Below are 25678 nucleotides of genomic sequence, written 5' to 3'. Positions count from 1 at the left end.
TTTAAGAATTTAAGAATTTAAGAATTTAAGAATTTAAGAATTTAAGAATTTAAGAATTTAAGAATTTAAGAATTTAAGAATTTAAGAATTTAAGAATTTAAGAATTTAAGAATTTAAGAATTTAAGAATTTAAGAATTTAAGAATTTAAGAATTTAAGAATTTAAGAATTTAAGAATTTAAGAATTTAAGAATTTAAGAATTTAAGAATTTAAGAATTTAAGAATTTAAGAATTTAAGAATTTAAGAATTTAAGAATTTAAGAATTTAAGAATTTAAGAATTTAAGAATTTAAGAATTTAAGAATTTAAGAATTTAAGAATTTAAGAATTTAAGAATTTAAGAATTTAAGAATTTAAGAATTTAAGAATTTAAGAATTTAAGAATTTAAGAATTTAAGAATTTAAGAATTTAAGAATTTAAGAATTTAAGAATTTAAGAATTTAAGAATTTAAGAATTTAAGAATTTAAGAATTTAAGAATTTAAGAATTTAAGAATTTAAGAATTTAAGAATTTAAGAATTTAAGAATTTAAGAATTTAAGAATTTAAGAATTTAAGAATTTAAGAATTTAAGAATTTAAGAATTTAAGAATTTAAGAATTTAAGAATTTAAGAATTTAAGAATTTAAGAATTTAAGAATTTAAGAATTTAAGAATTTAAGAATTTAAGAATTTAAGAATTTAAGAATTTAAGAATTTAAGAATTTAAGAATTTAAGAATTTAAGAATTTAAGAATTTAAGAATTTAAGAATTTAAGAATTTAAGAATTTAAGAATTTAAGAATTTAAGAATTTAAGAATTTAAGAATTTAAGAATTTAAGAATTTAAGAATTTAAGAATTTAAGAATTTAAGAATTTAAGAATTTAAGAATTTAAGAATTTAAGAATTTAAGAATTTAAGAATTTAAGAATTTAAGAATTTAAGAATTTAAGAATTTAAGAATTTAAGAATTTAAGAATTTAAGAATTTAAGAATTTAAGAATTTAAGAATTTAAGAATTTAAGAATTTAAGAATTTAAGAATTTAAGAATTTAAGAATTTAAGAATTTAAGAATTTAAGAATTTAAGAATTTAAGAATTTAAGAATTTAAGAATTTAAGAATTTAAGAATTTAAGAATTTAAGAATTTAAGAATTTAAGAATTTAAGAATTTAAGAATTTAAGAATTTAAGAATTTAAGAATTTAAGAATTTAAGAATTTAAGAATTTAAGAATTTAAGAATTTAAGAATTTAAGAATTTAAGAATTTAAGAATTTAAGAATTTAAGAATTTAAGAATTTAAGAATTTAAGAATTTAAGAATTTAAGAATTTAAGAATTTAAGAATTTAAGAATTTAAGAATTTAAGAATTTAAGAATTTAAGAATTTAAGAATTTAAGAATTTAAGAAAGAATTTAAGAATTTAAGAATTTAAGAATTTAAGAATTTAAGAATTTAAGAATTTAAGAATTTAAGAATTTAAGAATTTAAGAATTTAAGAATTTTAAATATATTTTGTGAGGAGCGTGGACATCCGCTGAACACCTCCTCTCCCACCTTCCCCTTAAGGTGTCCACTTGGTTTGTTTTGAAATTTATAAACTTTGAATTTTAAGAATTTGTAAATGATAAAGCTTTATTCGATTTTTTTGTATATTTTTTTTCATTTTCAAATTTTTGAATTTGAAATTTTGAAAACTTTAAATACTTTCAGTAATGAGCCTAAACAATTTATGGGTTCGGCCGACGATGGTTCGGTTCGGCAGAATATTATGCCGAGGTTATCGGGGAAAAAAAATTCTTCCGCATTATGCAGGTCTTAAACGCCATTGTTAAACCAACCCAGTCAACTCAATCGGAATTCTGAAACGGAATTCAATTCGAATCGTTTACGTATCCCGTTTCAAACGAAACAACCGGGAAGTACACGGAATCGGTTGTTGCGTTTGAAACGGGATACGTAAACGATTCGAATTGAATTCCGTTTCAGAATTCCGATTGAGTTAACTGGGAAGTTGTTGTAAACATGTTATAAACTAACTGGACATTTCTTTTAAAAATATAATTGAATTTTTTTTTTGATAAAGGTAAAAAAGGGATGAAAAAAATAAAAACAAATAACAAATAAAAGCTTCTTTGGCGGTGTAACGCTTTGCGGTGTAATTATAAAAATCCCTTCTTTCCGAACCGGTTCATATTTTGACAGCTTTTTTCCTCCTGACAGCCAAAACAAAAATAAAGGAAAATTCCTTCCTCCTCCACCGCCTCCACTGTTACCACCGTTTAGTCGGTGTCGCGGTCTCGGTGGTCATGTCGTAAAGTTACGTTCTGCTGCTAGTTGTTGGCGTAATCAGTGCAACTAAATAGCATGATTAAGTGCATTCGATCGTCGTCGTCGCGTTGACAAGCTTTCACGTATAATAGAGTTCCGGAGGTTTGTTTTTCTTCGTGTAGAACTTGCAAATTTCCCCTTCGTGGGTGTCCGGAAGTTTGAGGAGGAGTTGTGTTTTACCCCTGGTAAGTGGACATTGCTCTTGGGTTGTGAAATTCTAGCTCTAATGGAAAATGTAACTTTATTAATTGAATAAGCGAAAGTGCAGAAAATCAGAGAAAAATGAGGAAGGACTTGGAGACCAATGTGATGTAAGAGCGTTCCGGATTGGGGTTGTTTTGCGCGTTTCGAATAGGCTTGTGGTCGATTCCGAAGCGCTTGATGACGACACGGTTTGAGGAAATTACGCCTCGATTAATTTCAAGCGCCGGCATGACATTTCACTTCTTGGGCACTTGATTTGCTTTGGCTTTGGCGAGAGAGGGTTTTTCTAGAAAGGTTTTTTTTTTTCACCCTTTTGCATAAACAACTGATACTAAAGTTTAGTTAATAGGAACCGTAATTCCGCGAACCAGAGATAGTAAGTGACTCATCCTCTCGGCGGTGAACATTGACTTGGGCGATTTAGTGGTCACATATTTGCATTATCATTTTGCAGGCCCTATCAAGGCATTGTTATCTCTGATTAGAGCTTTTGCGTGAAGGACATAGTTAGTTGCACAGACATGAATGGTTGAGCTCGAGATTATCTCCACACCAATAAAAAAAATACAAATCGTTATTTGAACGTGTTTTTACTTGCTTAAATCATTTCTTTTACTTTGAGACAGAAGAAAACTTTTTTGTAGGGTCCTTAAAAATATGGAAACGTTAAGATATGGTAAAATTAGAAATGTGATTTGAGTATGCAAAATTTTCCAAAAGCATGGAATAAAAATTGCTGAATAATTTATCACGTTGGTAGCGTTGCGAAATGATAAAAATGATCAAACGCCTGCTAATCGTAATAGTACAAATTCCCCCTCTTTTAAAATGTCCACGTGCTTTATAGACACATATTTTTTTCAAGGATAAAATGTAAGTTCAACATTCTAGAGCAATGCTTGTGAACATTCGATATTATGAGCATTAGCTTTCTCTAAGTCATCCTAATTTTGATATTCTGTTTCCGTGTGAACCGATCAAAGTTGGAGCAACATTTAAAAAGGGTGCATAAACATTTTGACAGTTTAAACTATTTTGCTATCAAACTGTAACTGTCAAAAAGCTTATCCGACCTTTTCTCGTGCTGGTCCAAAAATGAGCGCAACGTAAAGTCACTCACATAGTCATTTGACTCTCACCAGAATGATTTCTGATAACTTTTTTTCATTTTATGCAAACATAATAGAGTTATCTACGTGCGCATGTATTGCGTGTACGTACACGAAAAAGATTGAGGTTAAATTTTGAACCCACCAGCAAAACAAATGGGGTGCTAGTGTGCGTGAGCTCGGGCTTAGATAACTCTATTATTGACAACAACAAGACAACATTTTTTCGATGAATTAACTATGGTCCTTTTGGAACAAGCTTTCAAGCCCTATTTCAATTTTTATATACAACGGTAAAAAACACGATTAAAAACCATTTCTGATCACTTCTTTTCATTTTAATGCAAAAATAATTTGACAAGACAACATTTTTTCGATGGGTCCCCTTGGAACGAGCTGTCAAGTAGGAGCTTTTCTGTCAAGAAGGACCGCGAGGTTAATTTTTTAAAATTGATTTAAAAATCCATTTTAAACTCTTTGTGGTCGTACAAAGGGTCATTGTACTTAGACAAATAAGTTTTATCGCTGTAAACAATAATATCAGCAATCTAAACTTCATTTTAGGACCCAATTATGACCTTTTCTGTCAAGAAGAGCCAGGAGGCTTATTTTTTAAATGTATCGTTGTAACCCAATTAGACTTTTTTGAGAGTAGGATAAAGGTAGTTTTTCGTTTACCAGGAAAAACTTAACTATCGATTGAAATCCAAAGTTTTTCGTGGTTAATGGAATGGACAAAGTTTGTTTATTTTATGAAACATGAAAATAGATGCAAAATGTCAAAATAGATTCAAGACATTTCCACTTGTCTGTGGAGCATTGGCAGCTTGAAGGAGATATTAAACAATGACAAACAAACAAACGCGCACTTTTTGACAGTTTGCTTGCTTTGTTTGTTTGCAGAAAAGTAAGTCTGCATAAATTTCACTTTGTTTGCAAGTTTGTCGCAAACAAGTTTGAGATTTTGTTAATCTGTCAAACTCAAAAAAGTGCCAGTTTGTTTTCTATAAAGGAGAAAATCAACTCGCGACAATATCTTGAGACTGGGAATTTTTTACAGGTATGATTTTCATAAAGTATTCGCCGCTTTTTCTCTTTTCAAGTTTGCGAGTTTGACAAACTGTCAAACACGAAACAGTTTGAGTCTAATACCTCCTTGAGTAGGACTTATACTGATATAGTTTTATTGTTTGGATCGCAACAATGGAAGGCAATGAAACTATTGTTAGTGGAAGGTATGTTGGGAAAGCGTACTAAAGGAGGTATTAGATTACGGCAAGTTTGTCTGCGGTGTTTGTTCGCCAATATTTGTTTGCAGAAACGTCAGCTTGCATACATTTGGTCTTGTTTGCGTGGCAAACACGCACAGGGGTGCCAGGTTGCCAGATAAATCTGGCATTGCCAGATTTTTTGCGCGCCAATTAGAATTTTTTTCTTCTTTTTCTTCCTCACATTGTTTTATTAACGTATTTTTTTTTATTTTGTGAAGCTTTAATGTATAAAAAGTTAAAATACACAGTTTTTGAACAAAAAATTACTTATTACTTTGATGCTTCGGTGGACGCGCAGTACCGTTTTTTCGTGATAATTTTCGTCGTAAATGATCGTAAAAATTTATTCTAACTGGCAGTTTTAGTATAAACTCATTAAACTATCGATTTTATGAAGAGTAAAGCGTCATTTATTCACTAGCTTTGAATTTTGCTCGCGTTATCTAAATTGTAAAAACATTAAAAATATACTGATAAGTCCAGCCCATAGCACTACTGCTCGGCTGGCACGCGTTCGATAAAAAAAAACATTTTAAATAATCAATTATCTATCTTTCCGCAGCCGGCTGCCTAAGATTTAAAATTTCAACCGATAAACAAAATGTTCATGGTCACATCACTGCCTCTCGTGAATTCTGACCTCATACTTATCAACCAACCCCCTCAAAACTCATGAGATACTTTGTCGGAGATGCAGTCGATTGGGCGGTCTCTATCACTCAAGTATCGGACTAACATTCCCATCCACTTCCCCGTGACCCTACCACTGGTCGTGGCCGGCGCCGGTATTGATCAGCATGATAGGAGCCTTTGAGAAGTTGCGAAGCGAGGAAAGATAGCTCCCACTGATCTTCCACGGCTCGTGGATGTAACTTCTGGAGGTCCTGGTCAATAACGGAGTAGCAACTGCGGGTGGGCACTGGGCACCTATGCTTATGCTTATGCTTATGCTTATGCTTATGCTTATGCTTATGCTTAAAATTACTTATTACTTTGAGAAAAGTGGCTTTCCAGATTTTCCCAGATTTTTTGCCAGATTTTTTACTCTTCAGACCTGGTAACCCTGAACACGCAAGCAAGCTGGGGAGTTTGGCAAACTGTCAAACGCGAAAAAGTGCGAGCATGTTTGTTTGTTTGCCATAGTCTGCAAAATTGGGTTACTTCTGTCAATTATGAAAAGTTAAAGTGACACGAAAAATGTCACTATTTAGTTGAGACTGGAGTGCTGAAATCTTGATAGTGGCTCTAAGAATGTTCTTCAAGCGAACGATCACAAGGAAAAGTTCAGAAATTGATGAAATCACCGTAATTCTGCCGCTTGTGTCCAAAAAAAGGACATCTATCCCATGTTTTGTTTTTTTTTTACTAATATTATCAACAGCCTTTTAAAATATTTATTTAGAATTTTTGTTCGATGGTGAGAAATTTGCTGCAGATAATATGTCGGCCCTAGAATGGGACACAGTACTAGAGAGGATATCAACTCAAATATCAACAGATTTGGTCAAGTGGGAAGGGGTTAAGGTGACACCTTCGTTAAATTCAAGTTTTTTTTAAATCTAAAAAAACAGTGTCGCAGGATCATAAACCCAAAAATTCTTATCAGTATCAGAAACGTCTTCATATGGCTTGTTCTTGAAATTCTTGAGTTGCTTCAGAAGACAAAAAAAAAAACAAATAAAATCCAGAGTAACGTATTGCAAAATCAAAACCATACCTTCCTTTATTGCCTCCACTTTCATTCAGGTGCATTCCACCTTGATAACGACTTGATCTCTTAACCCAAGGCTCTTGAGAAATGGTGATGTTGTTGCACCATCGGTTCTGAACCGCCGAAGCCGGCCGTATTGCCGCAAACGCACTATCACTAACCGTCGCCACGAGCATATCATTGTTGAACTCATCGCTTATCTTCATCGTAACTCGTGAAGCTTTGCCAACACACTCTCAGTCTTTACCTTTCTTTCCGTTGCAGCAGGACGACGATGCAGCCGTTGCAGTACTGTCCGACCAACGTGTCGATGTCCGTGGTTTGGTCGAACCATGGCATCTCGCAGTGCTTTCTGGACACGGTCTCGGCCGCCGTGATCGGCGGCTTTTTGCTGGTGTTCGGCACGATCCAGCTGTTGATGTACCGGCGGTACGGGACGGAGAACAGCCCGGCGCAGATTGGCCGCTCGCGGATGTACAACTTCCAGGTGTTTCTGCTGGCGCTGCTGCCTGTGCTGGCCGTGGTGCGGTTCGTGCTGGAGGGATTCGTGTTCGAGGGTGCGCGGGTGTACGGGTTTATGATATTGGCGCTGTGCGTTGCGTTGTTCGCGTATCCGTACTCGATTGTGCTGCTGGTGAAGGAGCGGTACTATCTGCTGCCGTCGCTGCCGACGAGGGGCCACGGGTTGGTGCTGCTGCTGTTTTGGACCTTGCTGTTTATCGCCCAGAACGTGGTGTTTGTGAATCTGAACTACGAGAAGGCATGGTTCCATTTGAGCACGGTCAAGGACAAGGTCGAGTTCGGGTTGTTTGTGGTGCGATACACGGCGACGTTGTTCATTTTTGTTATTGGGTTGAGAGCGCCGGGGATTACGTCCACCTTCCAGCCGGAAGAGTACGAAAGTCTCGCGAACCCGGAGAATCAATCGACCTTCCGCAATGCGTGGCACAAGATGCGCACCCTGATGCCGTTCTTGTGGCCCAAAAAGGACTGCGTCCTGCAATTCCGCGTCATCTTCTGCTTCGTGCTGCTGCTCGGCGGTCGCGTCATCAACCTGTACGTCCCGATCTACAACAAGAAGATCGTGGACAGTCTGTCCGAGCGACCGCTCGCCTTCCGCTGGGACTGGGTGCTCATCTACGTGGGCTTCAAGTTCCTCCAGGGTGGCGGCACCGGCTCGATGGGACTGCTCAACAATCTGCGCAGCTTCCTGTGGATCCGCATCCAGCAGTACACGACGCGCGAGATCGAGGTAGAACTGTTCCGCCACCTGCACAGCCTCTCGCTGCGCTGGCATCTGAACCGCAAGACGGGCGAAGTTTTGCGCGTGATGGACCGCGGCACGGACAGCATCAACAATCTTCTCAACTACATCCTCTTCTCGATCGCGCCCACCATCGTTGACATCCTCGTCGCCGTCGTGTTCTTCATCATGGCCTTCAACTGGTGGTTCGGCCTGATTGTCTTCATCACAATGTCACTCTACATAGGTAAGTCCACCCCCAATAACCACACCGCCAAACCAGTAACTCAAACCTTTTCCAGCGGCCACCATCATGGTGACGGAGTGGCGCACCAAGTTCCAGCGCCGCATGAACCTCGCGGACAATGCGCAGAAGGCGCGCTCCGTCGACTCGCTGCTCAACTTCGAGACGGTCAAGTACTACGGCGCGGAACAGTACGAGGTGGACTGCTACCGGGAGGCGATCCTCAAGTATCAGGAGGAGGAGTGGCGCTCCTCGATCACGCTCAACATCCTGAACACCATGCAGAACGTGATCGTGTGCGGTGGGTTGCTGGCGGGGTCGCTGCTGTGCGCGTACCTGGTTGTGTACGAGCAGGGCCTGACGGTGGGCGATTACGTGCTGTTTGCGAGCTACATCATCCAGCTGTACGTGCCGCTGAACTGGTTCGGAACGTTCTACCGGTAAGTTTTTGCCATAGATGCTTTTAAGCTGCACTCAATGGGATAGCGGCTCGGGTGGCACGTCGTCGAGAAAATTAAATTCAAGAACAGGCATGATTTATAAAAAAAAAATGCAAATGCTATCGAAATACATATAAGGTCTATTCCCGTAACGCAGAACTCTGCAATTGTGCACAAAATCGGCAGCAAAGCGTTTCCGCACTTTCTGCACCAAAAGTTCCTTTTCTCTCAGGCAAAACTTTTGCATAGAGCGAAACAGAAGTAGCAGCAAAATCGTTCCCGTACTTTTCTGCAGGTAGTTTCTGTTCTCTTCTGCTGATCTGAATATCGCTTTCCCTTTTCTTGCTCTCTTGCAGAATTGCTGCAAATGAAAGAGTTGCAGAAAAGTTTCTTTTGCTGGCTGCAGAATTCTGCAGAATTTGCAGAAACTTGGCAGTTCTGCGGGTTCGGAAATAGACAAATAATTTTTATATTTAATCGAAGATAGAAAAAATAACATAAAATAACCTATAATAATTAAACCAGCTTTCAAAAATTGAGCGTTAGGCTGTTGCTAATGGAATTGAAGTTTTTTTTTTTTTTTTTTTTTTTTTTTTTTTTTTTTTTTGAAGAGAAGTAATTTTATCTTTGTATGAAAGTTGTTAGGAAGGCAAGCTCTGCCAACTAAACCAACCCTGTACCCCGGAAGTGGTACCAACCTGACGGCGCGAGTGTAGCTGTCAAACATCATTCTCAAGTAAAACGTTCTCGAATAAACACGCGGAAATTTTGTAGTCGAACTTAAATTCGTTTTAATTTCGTTTTTCCGCTGCCATTCCGAAAACCACTTTAGGTTTTGGGCCCGGGTAACGTTTCGGATCTACCGGTTATCGCGGTCAAAGTGTTTTCGGCGATGGACGGGGACAAGTCGGAAAAGTTGTTCCTTCCGTTCTTTGACGGCACCAACTACAATGCCTGGCGGTATCGGATGCTGTCCCTCCTGGAGGAACGCGAGTTCCTGGAGTGCATCGAGGCGAACGTGGCAGATGTTCCGGCGCTGAAGGACGAGGAAGGTGATGACGCGGCCAAGCAGCTGGAAAAGGCGCGGCTGCGGGAGAGGAGGACGAAGCGGGATCGTTCGTGCAAGAATCTGATCATCTCCCGGATTAACGACGATCAGTTGGAGCATGTCCAGGACAAGACCACCCCCAAGGACATCTGGGACGCGTTGGAGCACATTTTTCAACGGAAAAGTTTGGCGCGCCGGATGTACCTGAAGAAGGAAATCTTGACGCTCGCGTTGGGGAACACGTCGCTGCAGCAGCACTTCCTGACCTTCGACAAACTGGTCCGGCAGTACCGTGCGACTGGAGCGGACATGGACGAGCTCGACGCTATCTGCCATCTTCTTCTGACGCTGAATGCGAGCCCCAAGTACGCTGCCGTCGTGACGAGTCTGGAGACGCAACCGGAAGAGCAGCTCTCGCTCGAGTTTGTGAAGTGCAGACTACTTGACGAGGAGACGAAGCAGAAGAGCGTCCAGATCGTGATCCCGAAGAAGGAGGAGACGGCGTTCGTCGGGGCGAAGGCGCAGCAGCAGAAGCCGAAGCAGAAGAAGAAGCTGCGGTGCTACAACTGCAAAGAAGAAGGACACAAGATGTCCGACTGCCCGCAGAAGAAGAAGAAGGAAGTGAAAGCAAGTGCAAACATGGCGGAAGAACAAAGTGCAGTGTGTTTCGCTGGGTTGAGCAGGGGGGAAAGTGTTCCGGAGCAACCAGTGACCTGGTACATCGATTCGGGCTGCTCAGACCACCTCGCGAACGACAAGTCCTTGTTCGTGGAACTCGAACCACTGAAGTGTCCGGTGGAGATTGCAATCGCGAAGAACGACGAGTGTATCGTGGCCAAGCATTCTGGCAAGGTGAAAGTGATCTCCAAAGTGAACGACAAGGACATTCTCTGCACGATTGAAAACGTTCTGTTTGTGCCCGAATTGCGTTGCAATCTCTTCTCGGTCATGCGTGTTGACGATGCGGGAATGCGTGTGACCTACGCCGAGGGTGAAGTCGCGATCTACCGTGGGTCGGAGCTCGTCGCGAGTGGAAAACGAGACGGGAAGCTGTACCGTTTGAACTTCGTGCGCGCGCGCGTTGGCGAATACAAGTCGATGTTGACGTGCGGACTCGTGCCGAAGAACGTCCAGCTGTGGCACCGTCGGTTCGGCCACTTGAACGCGAAGTCGCTCGACCAGCTGATTCGCCGGGACATGGTCTCGGGTTTGAAGCTCAACGGTGGGCAGAACGGCAAAGAACTCGTTACGTGCGAAGCTTGTGTGCTCGGCAAACAAACCCGGAAGCCGTTTGCAGTGCGCGAAGGCAAACGTTCGTCGCGAGTGCTCGAGTTGATACACTCGGATGTGTGCGGACCCATTTCGCCGGACGGCTTGGACGGAGCGAAGTACTTCGTGACCTTCATCGACGACTGGAGCCACTTCGTCGTGGTTTACCTGGTGGAGGCGAAGAGCGAGGTCTTCCGGTACTTCAAGATGTACGAGGCCATGGCGACCGCCAAGTTCGGGAAGAAAGTGTGTCGGCTCCGCTGCGACAACGGCGGGGAGTACAGAAGCAACGAGTTCGAGCAGTTCTGTCAGGAGAAGGGCATCCAGGTGGAATGGACGGCGCCATACACACCCGAGATGAACGGCACAAGCGAGCGGTTCAACCGCACCCTCGTCGAGAAGTCTCGAGCCATGCTCGAGGACAGTCGTGTTGACAAGAAGTTCTGGGGTCAAGCGATCCAGACAGCGGCGTATCTGACGAACCGCAGTCCGTCGAGTGCGCTTCCTCCGGATGTGACGCCGTACGAGCAGTGGGAAGGTAAGAAGCCTGACGTCTCCAAGTTGCGTGCCTTCGGCTGTCCCGTGTACGCGCACGTGCCGAAGGAGTTGCGGAAGAAGTTGGATCCCAAAGCTTGGAAGGGGATCTTCCTCGGTTACACCCGCGGCGGCTACCGGATCTACAACCCAGAACTGCAGCGCATTGTGCACACACGAGACGTGGACTTCCTGGAACTGGAGAAGCCCGAACACAAGGCGAAGTGGAACGACGCAGACGTGGCTCTGTTGCCGTCACCTGAGGTCGACGAAGACTCGATTGCGGCCGATGACGAGCAAGAACCGGAAGAAAGCCAGGTGGAGACAGACGAAGAATACGAAAGTTTCCAGGAGGAATCCGAAGGTGAACCACACGAGGAAGAGCCGAACGTCGAGAATCCGCCAGAACCAGGACCGAGCGGCGGCAGGCCGCAGCGTCCGCGTAATCCACCGGACTGGCACAAGGACTACCAGGTCGAGTACGCAGCTTTCGCGCTGAACGCAACCAGCTACGTGGACGATGTCCCGAGTTCGCTGGCTGAGGCGCGCAAGAGAAGTGACTGGCTGAACTGGAAGGCGGCGGTGGACGACGAGATGAAATCGCTTACGAAGAACGGAACGTGGACTCTGGCCAAACTCCCGGACGGCCGAGCCCCCGTGAGCTGCAAGTGGGTGTTTGCAGTCAAGCGCGGATTGGATGGAGATCGAGTTCGGTACAAGGCGCGCCTCGTGGCACGAGGTTTCAGCCAACGCAAGGGATTCGATTACGGGGAAACCTATTCGCCCGTCGCCAAGCTGGACACCCTGCGGACGGTTCTTGCCGTTGCCAATCGTGAGAAGCTCGTCGTGCACCAGATGGACGTGCGCACGGCGTTCCTGAACGGAACCCTGGAAGAGGAAATCTTCATGACTCAGCCTGAGGGCTTCGAGGAAGGGACAGATCTCGTTTGTCGCCTGAAGAAGTCGCTGTATGGCCTGAAGCAAGCATCGCGCGCCTGGAACGAGCGGTTCAACAACTTCGTCGTGGATCGTTTGAAGTTCGAGCGGAGCCTGAACGATCAGTGCCTTTACACACGAAAGGACGAACGGCAGACTTTGATCATCGTGCTCTACGTCGATGACATCGTTATTGCCGGCACGACGCTGAAGGCTGTGGAGACGATCAAACGCTGCTTCTTCAACGAGTTCGACATGACCGACGTCGGAGAGATAAAGTGCTTTCTCGGGATGCAAGTCGAACGGAACCGGGAGGAAGGCGTGATGCGGATCAGCCAGAAGCAGTACATGGAGAGTTTGCTGCGGCGATTTGGGATGGAAGACTGCAAACCTGTTTCCACTCCCATCGAAAGTCGCCTGAAGCTGCACAAGGGCACGGAGGAGGAACGGACGAGTCAGCCCTACCGAGAGCTCATCGGGTGCCTGACTTACGCCTGCCTCACCACAAGGCCGGATCTGGCAGCAGCGGTAAACTTCTTGAGCCAGTATCAGAGTTGCCCGAACGAAGCGCACTGGAAACACCTCAAACGGATTCTGCGCTACATCAAAGGAACTCTCGACGTTGGCCTTGTGTACCGGAAGAACTTGGAAGCGCCAACCGTGGAAGTCTTCGCCGATGCAGACTGGGCGAACGACGTGCTGGACAGAAGGTCGGTAAGCGGTGGGATTTTCAAGGTGTTCGGATCGACGGTGGCCTGGATCACACGGAAGCAACAGACGGTCTCGCTTTCTTCGACTGAAGCTGAGCTCACTGCGCTTTGTGCAGCGGTGTGTCACGAGTTGTGGCTGGGACGTCTCCTGCAAGATCTCGGATTCAAGCCAGAAGAACCGGTCCGAGTTCACGAAGACAACCAATCAACGATCCGGGTTGCGGAGGAAGCAAAAGACTTCGGGCGTCTCAAGCACGTTGATGTCAAGATTCACTTCATCCGTGACCTCATCAAGCAGAAGCGGATCAAGCTGGAGTTCATACCGTCGGCGAACCAGCAAGCGGACATGATGACGAAGGGGCTACCTGTAGCAGCTTTTCGCAAGCAGTGTTCCGCTATCGGACTGGAGCGTTGCAGCGGTTGAGCAGGGGTGTTGGGAAGGCAACCTCTGCCAACTAAACCAACCCTGTACCCCGGAAGTGGTACCAACCTGACGGCGCGAGTGTAGCTGTCAAACAATCATTCTCAAGTAAAACGTTCTCGAATAAACACGCGGAAATTTTGTAGTCGAACTTAAATTCGTTTTAATTTCGTTTTTCCGCTGCCATTCCGAAAACCACTTTAAAAGTTGTTTAAAATAACATCTGAACTAGGAAAAAAATCAGAAATTTTTCATGTTTTAGAATCGGGAAAAATGGAAATCCGTGAAAACCCCGGGAATTCTAACTTAAAAATTAAATACTAATAATAATAATAAAATTTAAAGTTCTGGCAGAAAATTGAATTGTTAATTTACATGAAAAGTAAATGAAAAGTTCTACTTAAAATTAGTTTTTAATGGTCTGTTCTGCCGTTCAAAGCATAACTGTCCCATGTCATTTTTTGACAATTTTGACCTTTTGACATTTTTAAGTTAAGTTCGTCATATACTTTTCGAAACACCCACAAAATCTAGTACTTTGTTCGGAAACTCATAAAAAACAACACCAAGTCACTTCTACGCATAATTGTCCCACCAAGTTTTTTTTCACGGAGTCATTAGTTATACAAAGCATTGAGTCTTGTTTACAGTATGGCCCATAAAAAATGCGACATGTGCATTTTTTCACAGAAAAGTGGTTCCATTATAAAATGTATTTAACAAACTGACTTTTTTAATGTATCATAGTGTTAGTAAATGTTTTGAAGATATTTTCATTACAGTTTTTTTGCAGTTTGCCAAAATTGCGTATTGGCGGGCTACGATAATGGATGAATTTTTGGTACAAAATTTACCTTAATTTCATACCTTACATCTTGAAAACGGAGCCCTTTATCAAAAAATCTGTAAAGTACTTTTCGATTACAAATTCAACTTTACATAAAAAATTGTTTGGTTTAAAATTTCGATTTTTTCCAAACATCACAATTAAAAAAAAAATATTACTCGGCGGCAGATTTTTTGACCATGTTTCTCTATAGCTCAAAAGTTGCGGATTTTTGTCCCCTAAAACATATAAAAAAATCTCAATAATCAAAAAATACACATTTTGCGAAATAAGTTTGGTGAAAAAAAAAGTTTATTTCAAAAATCTGCATTTTTTCCGTGTACATATTTTTTTCTCAATAGTCCTCAAAAATACCTACAACTTTGCCGAAGACACCAAATTGATCAGAAAATTCACTCAAAAGTTACAGCTGTTTGAATATTTACATACCATTTTTGTATGGACAGCAGCCAAATTGGTATGGAGACTTGTATGGGTGAACCAATGACACAAAATAGCTTTTTTGGTCAGAGGGAAGGCCCCCAAAAAGTTTGAGCCAAATAAAAAAAAAAAAAAAATGGTCGAAATCGGCCGATTTCGTTGAGAGTTGCTCACTCGTGTCTGCTCTTTTACTCTTCTACTGCTTTGCTCCTTTACTTTTTTATTGACTCCTTTTCTCTTTACTCCTTCGCTCTTTGGCTTCTTCATGCTTCTTTTATTCTTTATGCCCTTTTTTTGTTTTACTCTGTTAGCTCATTATTCCTTTTTTGCTCTTTTGTCTGTTTTTCTATCCGCTTTTCTACTTGAAGTCAAGAATCTTGAAATTTTTACTCTTTGCTTCTTTCCTTAATTACACCTTTCAACTCCTTTACTTTATTAGTCCTTTCTACTCCCCTCTGCTCCTTCTACTCCTTTTTATTCCTAGATGATTTTAAATAAGTAAAGGAGTTGAAAAGATTAAGGGAGTAAAAAAGATTTAAGGAAGGGAAAGTATTAAAGGAGAAGAAAGAAGCAATCAAGTAAAGAAGTAGTAAGGAGTAATCAAGTAAAGATGTAAAGAGGAATATGAAGGAGTCAAGTATTTTTCTACTCAGTTTTGCTCCTTTCTAATCCTCGTTACTCCTTTACTAACCGCTTTTTCTTAACTCCTTTTACACCTTTGCTGTTTTTACTACTTTCTACACCTTAAATCTTTTCTAAACCTTCACTCTTTTAAACACCTCTAGGAATAAAAAGTAACGAGGGGTAGAGAAAGGAGTATCCAGGAGTTACAAGAAATAAAAGGAGTAAAGAGGAGTGGAAAGGAATGAAGGTGTCAAAAAGCAAACGAGTTGAAACGAAAAGTTACTAATTTTTACTTCTTTTTTATACCTTTATCTATTGCTTGATAACTTTTCTACTTCTTTTTTTTCTTCTTTTTATTCCTCTTTACTCTTTTACTTGATTACTTCTTTCTAGTCCTTTACTTGATTACTCCTCTCTTCTCCTTTATTTCTTTCCACGCCTTAAATCTTTTTTTTTACAATCTTTCACAATAAAAAGAGAAAAAGAGAAAAACAGTAAAATGTGAAAGCAAAAGAACAAAGAAGGAGTAAAAACAAGGCAAAGTACCAAGTTTGAAAGGAGCAAAGGAGTAAAGAGAAAATTAGTTTCTGCTCTCTAACTACTCCTTTGCTCCTTTCAAACTTGGTACTTTGCCTAATTCTATTCCTTTTCATTCTTAGATTAGAAGACTCCTTCAAAACCTACTTGGGGACACCTGGACATTTTACCTTGTCCCAGGTTCAGGTGGAATTGGGTTTATTCCCAATTATCGATGCCTAGGCAACCTGGGCTTAGACAATCATCACAATACATAACGAAATCCAGTCAGTAATCCACTAAAATCACCGTCTCCTAGCGAAGCTCGTTTTTGCTCTTTTACTCCTCTACTGCTTTGCTCCTTTACCTTTTTTTCTAGTTCTTTTACCTAGTTTCCCTTACTCCTGTGCTATTCGGCTTTTTTATACTTCTTTTTTTGCTACCTTGCCTGATTTTTCCTATACAGTACAGTCATCCCACATATTCGGAACGGTTTCCAGATCGGCCAATGTTCAAAAAATCATAGCAAATCGATAATTGAACTTAATGATTCGCTTTTACCTTCATTTGAAAGCTTTTCTTGCGATCTTTTGAATGCTGTATCGAACATCTGCAAATTTTAACTTTTATATGAAGTTTTTGAAGAATTACTTTGACCCTTGAAATCCACAAATTCGGAACACTTTTTTCTTACGAATGTAAACAAACTTTGGATCTCTCCAGGAGTACATATTTATTACCAAATAATGACTTCACACACTGAAACCAATAAAACTCAAGCTTAGTGATGTTTTATACATGGTTTGATAACTTTTTTGTGAAAATGTCAGTTAAATTCAGGTGTTCCACAATTGTGGGAGGCACAATAACATCCCACAATTATGAAACAGGCCATTTGGAGGCAGTGTTTTGCTGCTCTGGACAAAATAGTCTTGGAATGAAGTTTTAGTTCAAAAAGTACTACTTTTACTAGTGAAATAGCAAGATAATGTCCAAATGAAGGTTCTAAAAATAGTAAGGTCGACAGAAAAGCTACTTTTGGCATGCTATTGACAAATTATCATAAAAGTGTTCTGAATTTGTGGGTGTTCCGAATATGTGAGATGACTGTAGTTGTTCGGTAACTGGGCTGCTTTTTAACTGGGCGTTTGATAACTGGGCCGTAGCCCAGTTAAAAAGCTGACAAACGTCAAAAACCCAAAACAAACCGAAATGACCGAGGGATTAATGGATGGATTATATTTTATTTTTATATTTCATCAGGAAAATATTATGCATCGGTGGTCCCCTCGTTATTTTTCGTTCAGTCCAGTTAGCGAGCAGCATTCGGTGACTGGGCTACGTTCTCAGCCCAGTTATCGAACAAGTACTGTACTGGATTCCTCCTTTCTACTTCTTGTAATTTTCATTCTTTGTTCCTTTCTTTACGGCAAACCTGCTGTTTTATGGGAAATAAAACGGGAGCGTTTCTTCCTTTCCAAAATATTAAGCGTTGTCCTTTGAACAATCATTCTCAAACTCAATCCATTTCGACGAATCATCTTTGCGGTTAACTTAATACGCAGTGGATCTGGCTACCAAATTTTAGTAGAATTTATTCTACAATGCTAATGTCTACCTCTTTTTCCTCCACAGAGCAATCCAGAAGAACTTTGTCGACATGGAGAACATGTTCGACCTGATGAAGGAGGAGAAGGAAGTGATCGACGCTCCGGGAGCCGGCGAGCTGGCCGTTATTCGCGGAGGCGCGATCGATTTCTCCGACGTGACCTTTGGCTACACTCCGGAACGGTTCGTGCTACGAAATGTAAACTTTTCCGTGCCGGCGGGCAAGACGGTGGCCCTGGTGGGACCTTCCGGCGCCGGTAAGAGTACGATCATGCGGCTGTTGTTCCGCTTTTACGACGTCGAGAGCGGTTCCATCTCGATCGACGGCCAAAACATCAAAACCGTGCGCCAGTCTTCGCTGCGAAAGGCCATCGGGGTGGTTCCGCAGGACACGGTTCTGTTCAACAACACCATCAAGTACAACATCCAGTACGGAAGGGTGGATGCTCCGGATGTGGACGTCATCGTGGCGGCCAAGACGGCCGACATCCACGACAAAATTCTCACCTTCCCGGAGAAGTACGAAACGCAGGTCGGCGAGCGTGGCTTGCGGCTGAGCGGAGGTGAAAAGCAACGCGTCGCGATCGCCCGTACAATCCTCAAGTCGCCCTTCATCGTGCTGTTGGACGAAGCGACCAGTGCGTTGGACACTCAAACTGAGCGCAACATTCAAGCGGCCCTGAGTCGGGTTTGCGCCAACCGAACCACCCTAATCATCGCCCACCGACTGTCTACCATCATCCACTCGGACGAGATTCTGGTGCTGAAGGATGGGCAGATTGTGGAACGGGGCCGGCACGAGGCACTGCTCGAGCGGCACGGCGTGTACGCGGACATGTGGAACCAACAGCTCAAGAACTTGGAAACGGGAGGCGGTGAAGCTCCTGCGCAGCCAGCGATCACCAATGGAAACGCGATAACCGGAAGTGACGCCAAGCCGGCCCACCATCATCATCACTAGAGGGGTGAGTGCACGTTTGGAAGTGTGTACCTTTCCAAAGATAACCAACCACCACTCTCAGCCTGATGTTTTATTGGATTGATTCTCAAATCACTCACCGACTGATTGTTTTTATTTGATGGGGAAAATTGCGTGTGGCGAGGCAAAAGTTATTTGTGGTCTTGCAGGAAATTGTGATTGTACAAACGAAAATTTAAAATTTGAGAATCAAGCGTAATCTTTCTGTGGAGAGTTTTACTATTAGTTAAATTATTGTGCACTACACTTTGATCATTTCACTTTGACTGTGAATAGAGAATAGATTTTAGGAAGAGGTTAACAAGTGTGTCGGCGTTTGACTGCGACAGTGAGTATCACAGCCTTATTTTATATGTATCAACAATTAAAAGTAACTTACAGTTTTTCACGCACAGTTTATTTTTTTTAATGTTGTTGGGGAATTTTTTGAGGGCTGTGCAGTCGGTTATTTGTTGTTTTATCTTTATTTTTGACCATTTTGTAAATTATCTTACGTAGACTCTTTTTTTAATGCAGTTTACAGTATTATTTTAAAATCTTATGAATTACACACCTTTTTAACCAAATATTTACTTTGAATCTGGATTTCCGGTGAACCCGTACGAGTCGTACTCTGAAATCAGAATAAAAAAAGCTCATTTCATTTAATCGAACCCATAAAACCCGCTCAACTCCTCACCGTTGAAGTACCCCTCGTAGTGCTGGAACAGCTTGGCAAACAGTTCCCCGTCAAAGTCCGGTGCCGACGAGCTCCCGCCGTACTTGGGTGGCAAAAAGCGCGGCTTGATGTGCTTCGCCAGCGAGTTCCAGTTTTTGCCATGCATCACCGTTTTCGAGCGCAGGTCCCGGCTCATGAAGGGTTTCAGCGTGGAAAACAGCACGTTGAACAGCATCCCGTTGTTGACCACGTGCAGCCCCTTGGTCACGACCGGCGTGCAGTAGTCCATCAGGCTGAACAGGTAGCTGCAGCAGCGGGGTGTAAAGTTGGTGATTTGTCCCATCGAGAGCCCGTCCACGTCCAGAATCAGCTGCACGCCGTTCTGTTGGGCGTCCCGGTGCAGCATCGTGGCGATTCCGGCCAGCCGGATGGCGGCGATGAACTCGACCAGGGACACCTTGGACGTGTCCCAGACACCTGGCGAGACAATAGTTGGAACGATATGCGTAAATCATTAACAAATCACAAGGAAACGAATCACTTCTTTCATGATTTTTGTTGTCCCAAAATTCTTGTTTTAACGAACATTTATTGTTAGAGTCAGTCTTCTCGAAACGCACGGTACGTTTACACGCCGTACAAGTTGTCAGTACAGATGAATCTCGAACACACCATGTTTGAGTTCTACCCGAACGGCGCACTCAAGGTTTACATGCGGTAAAAAACACGGGGTGCAAACCTCGAGTGCAACGCAGTGCGAGCGAAGAGACACTTTGTTCCTGGTTCCCATTTTCATGAACGCTTGTTCAGGATTTTGGGAACTCTTTTTTATCCGTGTATCCGGGGTGCAAGGTTCGCTTTTAAACTCGAGGTTCGTGTGCGCGTACAGCCTGTACACGGCAGAGTTTAGGTTTGTACGTGTGCACACGTGGTGCTGGTGTTTGAAGGAGTATGTACAGAAAACAGAGAAGGAGTTTGAAACGCGGTGAACAGGAACACTGGTTAGAGGATACTTTTTTCTAACAAAGAATTAATAAAAAAATAATACCAAACTTTAAATTTCAGGGGTTATTCTTTAAAAATTGCAAATGATTTAAATATTGATACTTTACTAGCGAGTGAAGTCAAAAGGTCGTATGTGCATCGGACATAAATCACATAAAATTTTCTATTTAATAGAAACTTTTTTTCGTTTTTTTTCTTTAAAAAGATTTATGTTTAATTTCAAATTTGAACTAGGGGAACAGCATATGATTCCATCGAGAACCTACTGTTGACATATCAGCACTTTGGTCTTCTTTAAAGCATTTTGGCAAGTTTAAAGCATTTTCGACAAAAATTTAGCTAGTATTCTGAATGCGTAATTCATTTTAATACAACGGACAGGAAAAATCAAACAAATTTTATTTCAAGGAAACTGAAGCTTTTCATTTTTTAGTTCAGTTCAGTGTGTTGTGTTGTTTTCTTGAATGGCCAAGTAAATCTTTGTTTTATTGATCTAATTAATGTTAAATGTAAAAAAATAACGTAATGCTTGTAACTATCTCGCATATATATGCAAAAAAAAAAGTAAAAACCGAGGTAGAAACTAAAAAAACATAATTTGAGAAAAAATTATGTATTTATTTCATACGACCTTTTCAAAAACCATACGTTAACAATATTGACAGCACATCTGGTGGGGACTTCAGGAAATTGCATGCGTGTCAGATCCCTGGGAAGAGATCCTTCAAGCAAGAGAAAATATCGAGGAATAAAGCCAATCGAAGTATGCAGTTTGAAGGGACTGAAGAATTCATCGATGGAGCAATATTGATATCGAGAAGATCGACAGCCAGAGAGTCGACTGTAGTTTGTTGAACTTTGAAAATTTTATCAAAATTCGAAGAAAACCATGATATCAATTTTATGAGAATTGTAAAAAAAAACTCAGTAGTCGGTGTTAATTGAAAATGAAAATATTCATGAAAAATTGTAGATGAAAAGATTTTTTATCGTCCGTCTTCACGGAGCAAAATAAGTTCCCAAATTCGTGAACAAGCGTTAATGAAAACGGGAATCACAAATAAAGTGTTGAAATGCCCTTTTTTGCAATTCCGTCGTGAAACTACTTACTTTTCCTGTCATTCATGAACGACGAAATAGCCTACTTTTCTGTACCAAAAATAACAGAATAGAATAGCAACACTTTTCAAAATAAATGCTGAAAAGTTCTACTTTTCAGCACTCAAATGGGTGCTGAAAAGTTGAACTTTTCTGCACTTGTTTCGAAAAGTAACACTTTTCAAAATTTTTTTGATTTAAACGATTTATTGACAAAATACATGAAAATTTGACAAAAAATTTCACTCAGTGTGTGTTTTTTGGAATTGCAAAAAATGTTGTATGGAACTCGTTGCAAAACTTGATTTTTTCAGCACTCTTCGTATTTATCCAACTCGGTGAACCTCGTTGGATAAATGTACGACTCGTGCTGAAAAAATCCTCTTTTTGCAACTTGTTGCATAAACTACTATTTCAACATTTTTAAAATGCCGTTTTAAAAGTATTTTAATAACGTTTAGCATGATTCAAAGAACCATTTCAGAAAAGAACTGTTTCACAGTGTCTGAAATACTATTGTTATAAAATTAAAAATATGTATTCGACCCTACAAATCATGGTAATATTACACCTGGGGGAAATTATATTGGTAAAGAAAAAATTGTGTAATTTTACCTCTGAAAATGTGTTACATTACCACTTTGCTGATGTAATGTCGCTTTTTCAGTCTAAACTGAGGTAAAATTACATCATAAAAACTAACTTAATCCACCTATGTGGTTGGAGCCTTCCTCACTCATTACCAACAATGGGTGATATGATGGGGTTGGACACAAATTTCATCATTTTTTTAGATCTGGAATAAAAATGTACATAAATATCACTTAAGTGGCCATATCTCGAGACAGGGTTGCCAGATCTTCAATGTTTTGGACTCGTTGGAAAGGTTTTTTGATAACCTAACCAACGATGGGTCGGATGGTGGATCCGGACATAGTTTACATAGTTCTGAGCCAATAGGTATACATGAATATAGGTCTACGAGCTGTTTTTCAAAAGTTCATTTTTCGAGCAGGATTATAGCCTTACCTCAGTGAGGAAGGCAAAAAGTTTATATTAAACTTACCAAATTTATACATTTTTGAGAGCACCTGTGAGTGAAATGCGATTTTTAACCATCCACAAACCACGTGGAAACTTTTTTGGAAATCTCAACCCCCCCCCCACCATTGAAAAATTCTATACAAATTATTTTATTTTGTATAGAGCGGGGACCATTTTTTGCGCGAAAGCTTAACACGCGTGGGACAAACTTCAAATGCGTTTTTCTCAGCTTGCTGTTTTTGCATATGGGACATTTATGCGAACATGGGCAGTATAGATGTCAAAAATTCAGTTACTTTTAAGAACGTAAAAAACGACGTCTTAGGTACATACTTTCCATTCTTTTTTTTGACCTGAAATAAAGACGCCTCAAAAACGTTTGACAGGAAAACATCATTGCAGTAATCAATGTCTACTGGGTTGGAACAGCCGTTGAATAAACTATTGTGAAAGCAGACAAAAATCGAAACACGAGCGCAACCTGTCAAAGCCTGTTGCGCCACAGGCTGATGTACACGCTTATGATAAACCGCTCCATTTTTGTATGGCGCAACAGATTGTTTTGCGCAACAGAAGAGATGCGCACTTCGGTTTGGTGGAAGCTGCATAATATACGGATGGGCAATACTGAACTGAATAGGAATCCCTGCGAGCTTAGTGCAAGAGAACCCATAGGCACAGAAACACGTTTTTTTACTTAACGGTTCACATCAACCAAAGCTTTGTCACCTACTTTTTAGTATCATTGAAACTATAAGAACTATCGATATCGATGTTCACAAAATAATTTACAACAAATTATTATTATTAGTTTTATTAAAGACAATTTACCATTCGTGGCATTCGTGTCGTAATTTACAACAAAGTTTCGGAGTTCTCGGATTTTTTCAGCACTCAAAAACGACAACCGGTTCCGTGTACGTACCGGTACGTGCGGTTTGAAACTGAATTCGCATACCATTCGAATCGAATTCCGTTTCAGACTTCGAATCGAGTTGACTGGGTTGTTGCATAAACTACAGTTTTGGTAATGCCATAATGTTTTGTCCAGTACTGCTAATCTGTTCAATTGTTGTTTTATAACAGATAATTACAACCTATCTTTTAACAATCAGTACTGTCTATCAAATAACTGTAAAGAGGCACCAAATCTAGAGCAGATGTTGCAACATACAGACACCCAGACCGACACACGTTTTTCAGCACACAGATTACACAATCGCCAGTTCAAAACAGTTCAAGAGCATCAAGCGACTTGAACGCACCGTCAAGCGACAAACTGGTTCTTCGCAATAAAACGCGACCACCATCCACGGCGACGCTACTTACGTCCCATCTGGATCACGGCAATGATGGCACCGTCGTCGGTACACTCGGGCAAGTACCGCATCAGCCCCAGCTCGAACACGTGCCGGATCTGGGCGTACGACTTTGTGAACTCATTCTCGCGGTACAGCAGCCGGTAGCTGTAGTCCAGGATGTCGAAGGCGCGCTTGGCATCGTTTTCGCAGCACCGCAGATACACCGGAACCATCCAGTTGGTGGACAGCTCCAGCGGAAAGTTGAGGTTCGGCGTCGCGGTCACGAGGCGGCGCAGGTCGGCCAGAGCTTTGGCCGTTTCTTCGGACAAATCCTCGGAGGCGGAGGTTCGGAGCTGCAGATCTTCGTCGTAGACGGCCCGGTGCAGACACACGTGGAAGCCTCCGTCCAGCTCCAGCGTGGGATGATTGTGCTCGTTGAACTTGATCGACATGATGAGGGTGCAACGCGCGAAACCGAACGAAAAACACGTTAGACGCGCCCGGGACCAGACTGTACACTGAGGCTGGTCAAACGATCAGCCAGCTTGCTACCACGCACTCTATTGTAGGTCAACCATGTCACGGAGCTGTGAACGCGAACGCGGCGATTAGATCGATGTAACAAAACGTAATCTATGCTTGCAATTTTTCAAACACTTGTTTGTTTCTGAAGATGATGGTGATGATGATGATGGGTCCTAGGCTCGGAGTGATCCACGATGTAACCACCTGGCACCGTCCGAACAAACTGCCAGCTCAGCTGTTCGGTTTTTGGGTACTTTTGCTTTCGAACTCAGCGAGCGGAGTGAGAGTCACGCACGCCACGGACGACTGGTCAGGGTGGTGCTGTTGAACCATGAGAAAGATTTTTTTTTCATTTTTGGTTTTATGAGACCATTCCCATTGGCTGACCTTGGTGTGGTGTTTTGGATCATAATGCTGGTCTGTAACACAGTAAAAAAACCATGCTAAAATATTATAACTGGAAATGTTGACATATTTTGTGTCAGAAAAAAAATTGTAATGGTTTTTCTGAATATGTGTAAATTTACATCTTTTATGAGTAATTTTACTTTTTCTGCTGAAATTGATGTAATATCACTGTCGAAATAGAGATTAAATTCAACCTAAACATTTTTTAATCTTCTAAAATTCAACTTTTTTACTGTGTATCAATCGAAAGATTGTTTTTGACTTCCTCCAATAGGTCAATGCACTTTGCTTCAATAGAAGAACAATTCAGTGTGTGTGACTGTTAGCTCGACCTTTTCATCAAGGGAATTGTGATTTTATTTTTTTTTGTTATTTGAATAAACTTTGTTCATAGTAAATAAGTAAATTTTTCCCATGACCCATGAAGAGTATCGGGGCCGCATTTACAAAGCGGATTCGATGGCTGTTTCTTAACATGTTAAGGTTAATGTTAACATTCCATAGGTCGCCTTCCCTAAAGTGTCGTGACAAGGTCCAGCTTGTGATGATACGTTACCTTCTCTTTACTAAGCAATCGAATCCAGAAGGGAAAAGTTTACTAGTTGTGTTGGTCCGAGCCGGGATTTGAACCCCGATCTACCGCTTACAAGGCGGAAGCGCTACCACTAGGCTACGAGGCTCGGTCTTTGTTCACTTTGTTCATGCATTCCCTATTAAAAAAAAACACATTTTGCATAGGAGTAGATTATGGTTTTAATGAATGATTTTGGTGTGCTGCATTTTTGTGAGGCTTTGCAGCGTTTACACAAAATATTTGAAAGGAAAAAATAGAGGGCTCACCTTTAAATTGCACTATTAAACCTTTCACTCGAAAAATCTCATGGATATGACGAGTATTTTTATTTCAGTGTATTTCTTCAGAAAGCTCGTAAAATGTCCAACAAGTCTTTGACCATTTTTAGATACGGGGCAACGGATTCGAAGTACAGCAATTTTCAATTACGAAAAACAAACATATTTAAAGCACTTATACTGCCCCTGATCGCATAAATGTCCCATATGCATTTTCATCGATTTCGAGTTATTGATGCAGTTTGGTTCAAAATAGTGTGCTCTTTCAAAAGAGCCTATAATATCCAGTGCTTTGTTCTAGAAATCAGGAGGAATTCCAGTTTTTTCACGAAAATTTAAC

General features: G+C 41.3%; 2 protein-coding genes across 3 annotated transcripts; one reads left to right on the top strand and one right to left on the bottom strand.

The window, feature by feature from the left end:
- Nucleotides 1–2262: 2262 nt before the first annotated feature.
- Nucleotides 2263–18752, top strand: LOC120420932 (ATP-binding cassette sub-family B member 6). 2 transcript variants are annotated; one of them, XM_039584065.2, is made up of 4 exons: nucleotides 2263–2498; nucleotides 6876–8098; nucleotides 8154–8535; nucleotides 17496–18752. In XM_039584065.2, exons 2-4 carry the CDS (start codon nucleotides 6883–6885, stop codon nucleotides 18427–18429), a joined length of 2532 nt encoding a protein of 843 aa, XP_039439999.1. In that variant the 5' UTR covers nucleotides 2263–2498; nucleotides 6876–6882; the 3' UTR covers nucleotides 18430–18752. The 2 variants fall into 2 exon arrangements, with proteins under 2 accessions (XP_039439999.1, XP_039439998.1); XM_039584064.2 differs by having other exon boundaries at nucleotides 6873–8098.
- On the bottom strand, nucleotides 18572–24354 carry LOC120420933 (alpha-tocopherol transfer protein-like). Its single transcript, XM_039584066.2, has 3 exons — nucleotides 23582–24354; nucleotides 19127–19582; nucleotides 18572–19060 (listed from the first exon to the last, which is right to left on the bottom strand). Exons 1-3 carry the CDS (start codon nucleotides 24003–24005, stop codon nucleotides 19017–19019), a joined length of 924 nt encoding a protein of 307 aa, XP_039440000.1. The 5' UTR covers nucleotides 24006–24354; the 3' UTR covers nucleotides 18572–19016.
- Between the last annotated feature and the right edge of the window lie 1324 nt (nucleotides 24355–25678).

The sequence above is a fragment of the Culex pipiens genome, chromosome 3 (genome assembly GCF_016801865.2).
Source record: "Culex pipiens pallens isolate TS chromosome 3, TS_CPP_V2, whole genome shotgun sequence".
NCBI classification, from domain to species: domain Eukaryota; kingdom Metazoa; phylum Arthropoda; class Insecta; order Diptera; family Culicidae; genus Culex; species Culex pipiens.
The sequence above is the reverse complement of the archived record's forward strand: the minus strand, read 5'-3'. Positions and strand labels throughout refer to the sequence as shown.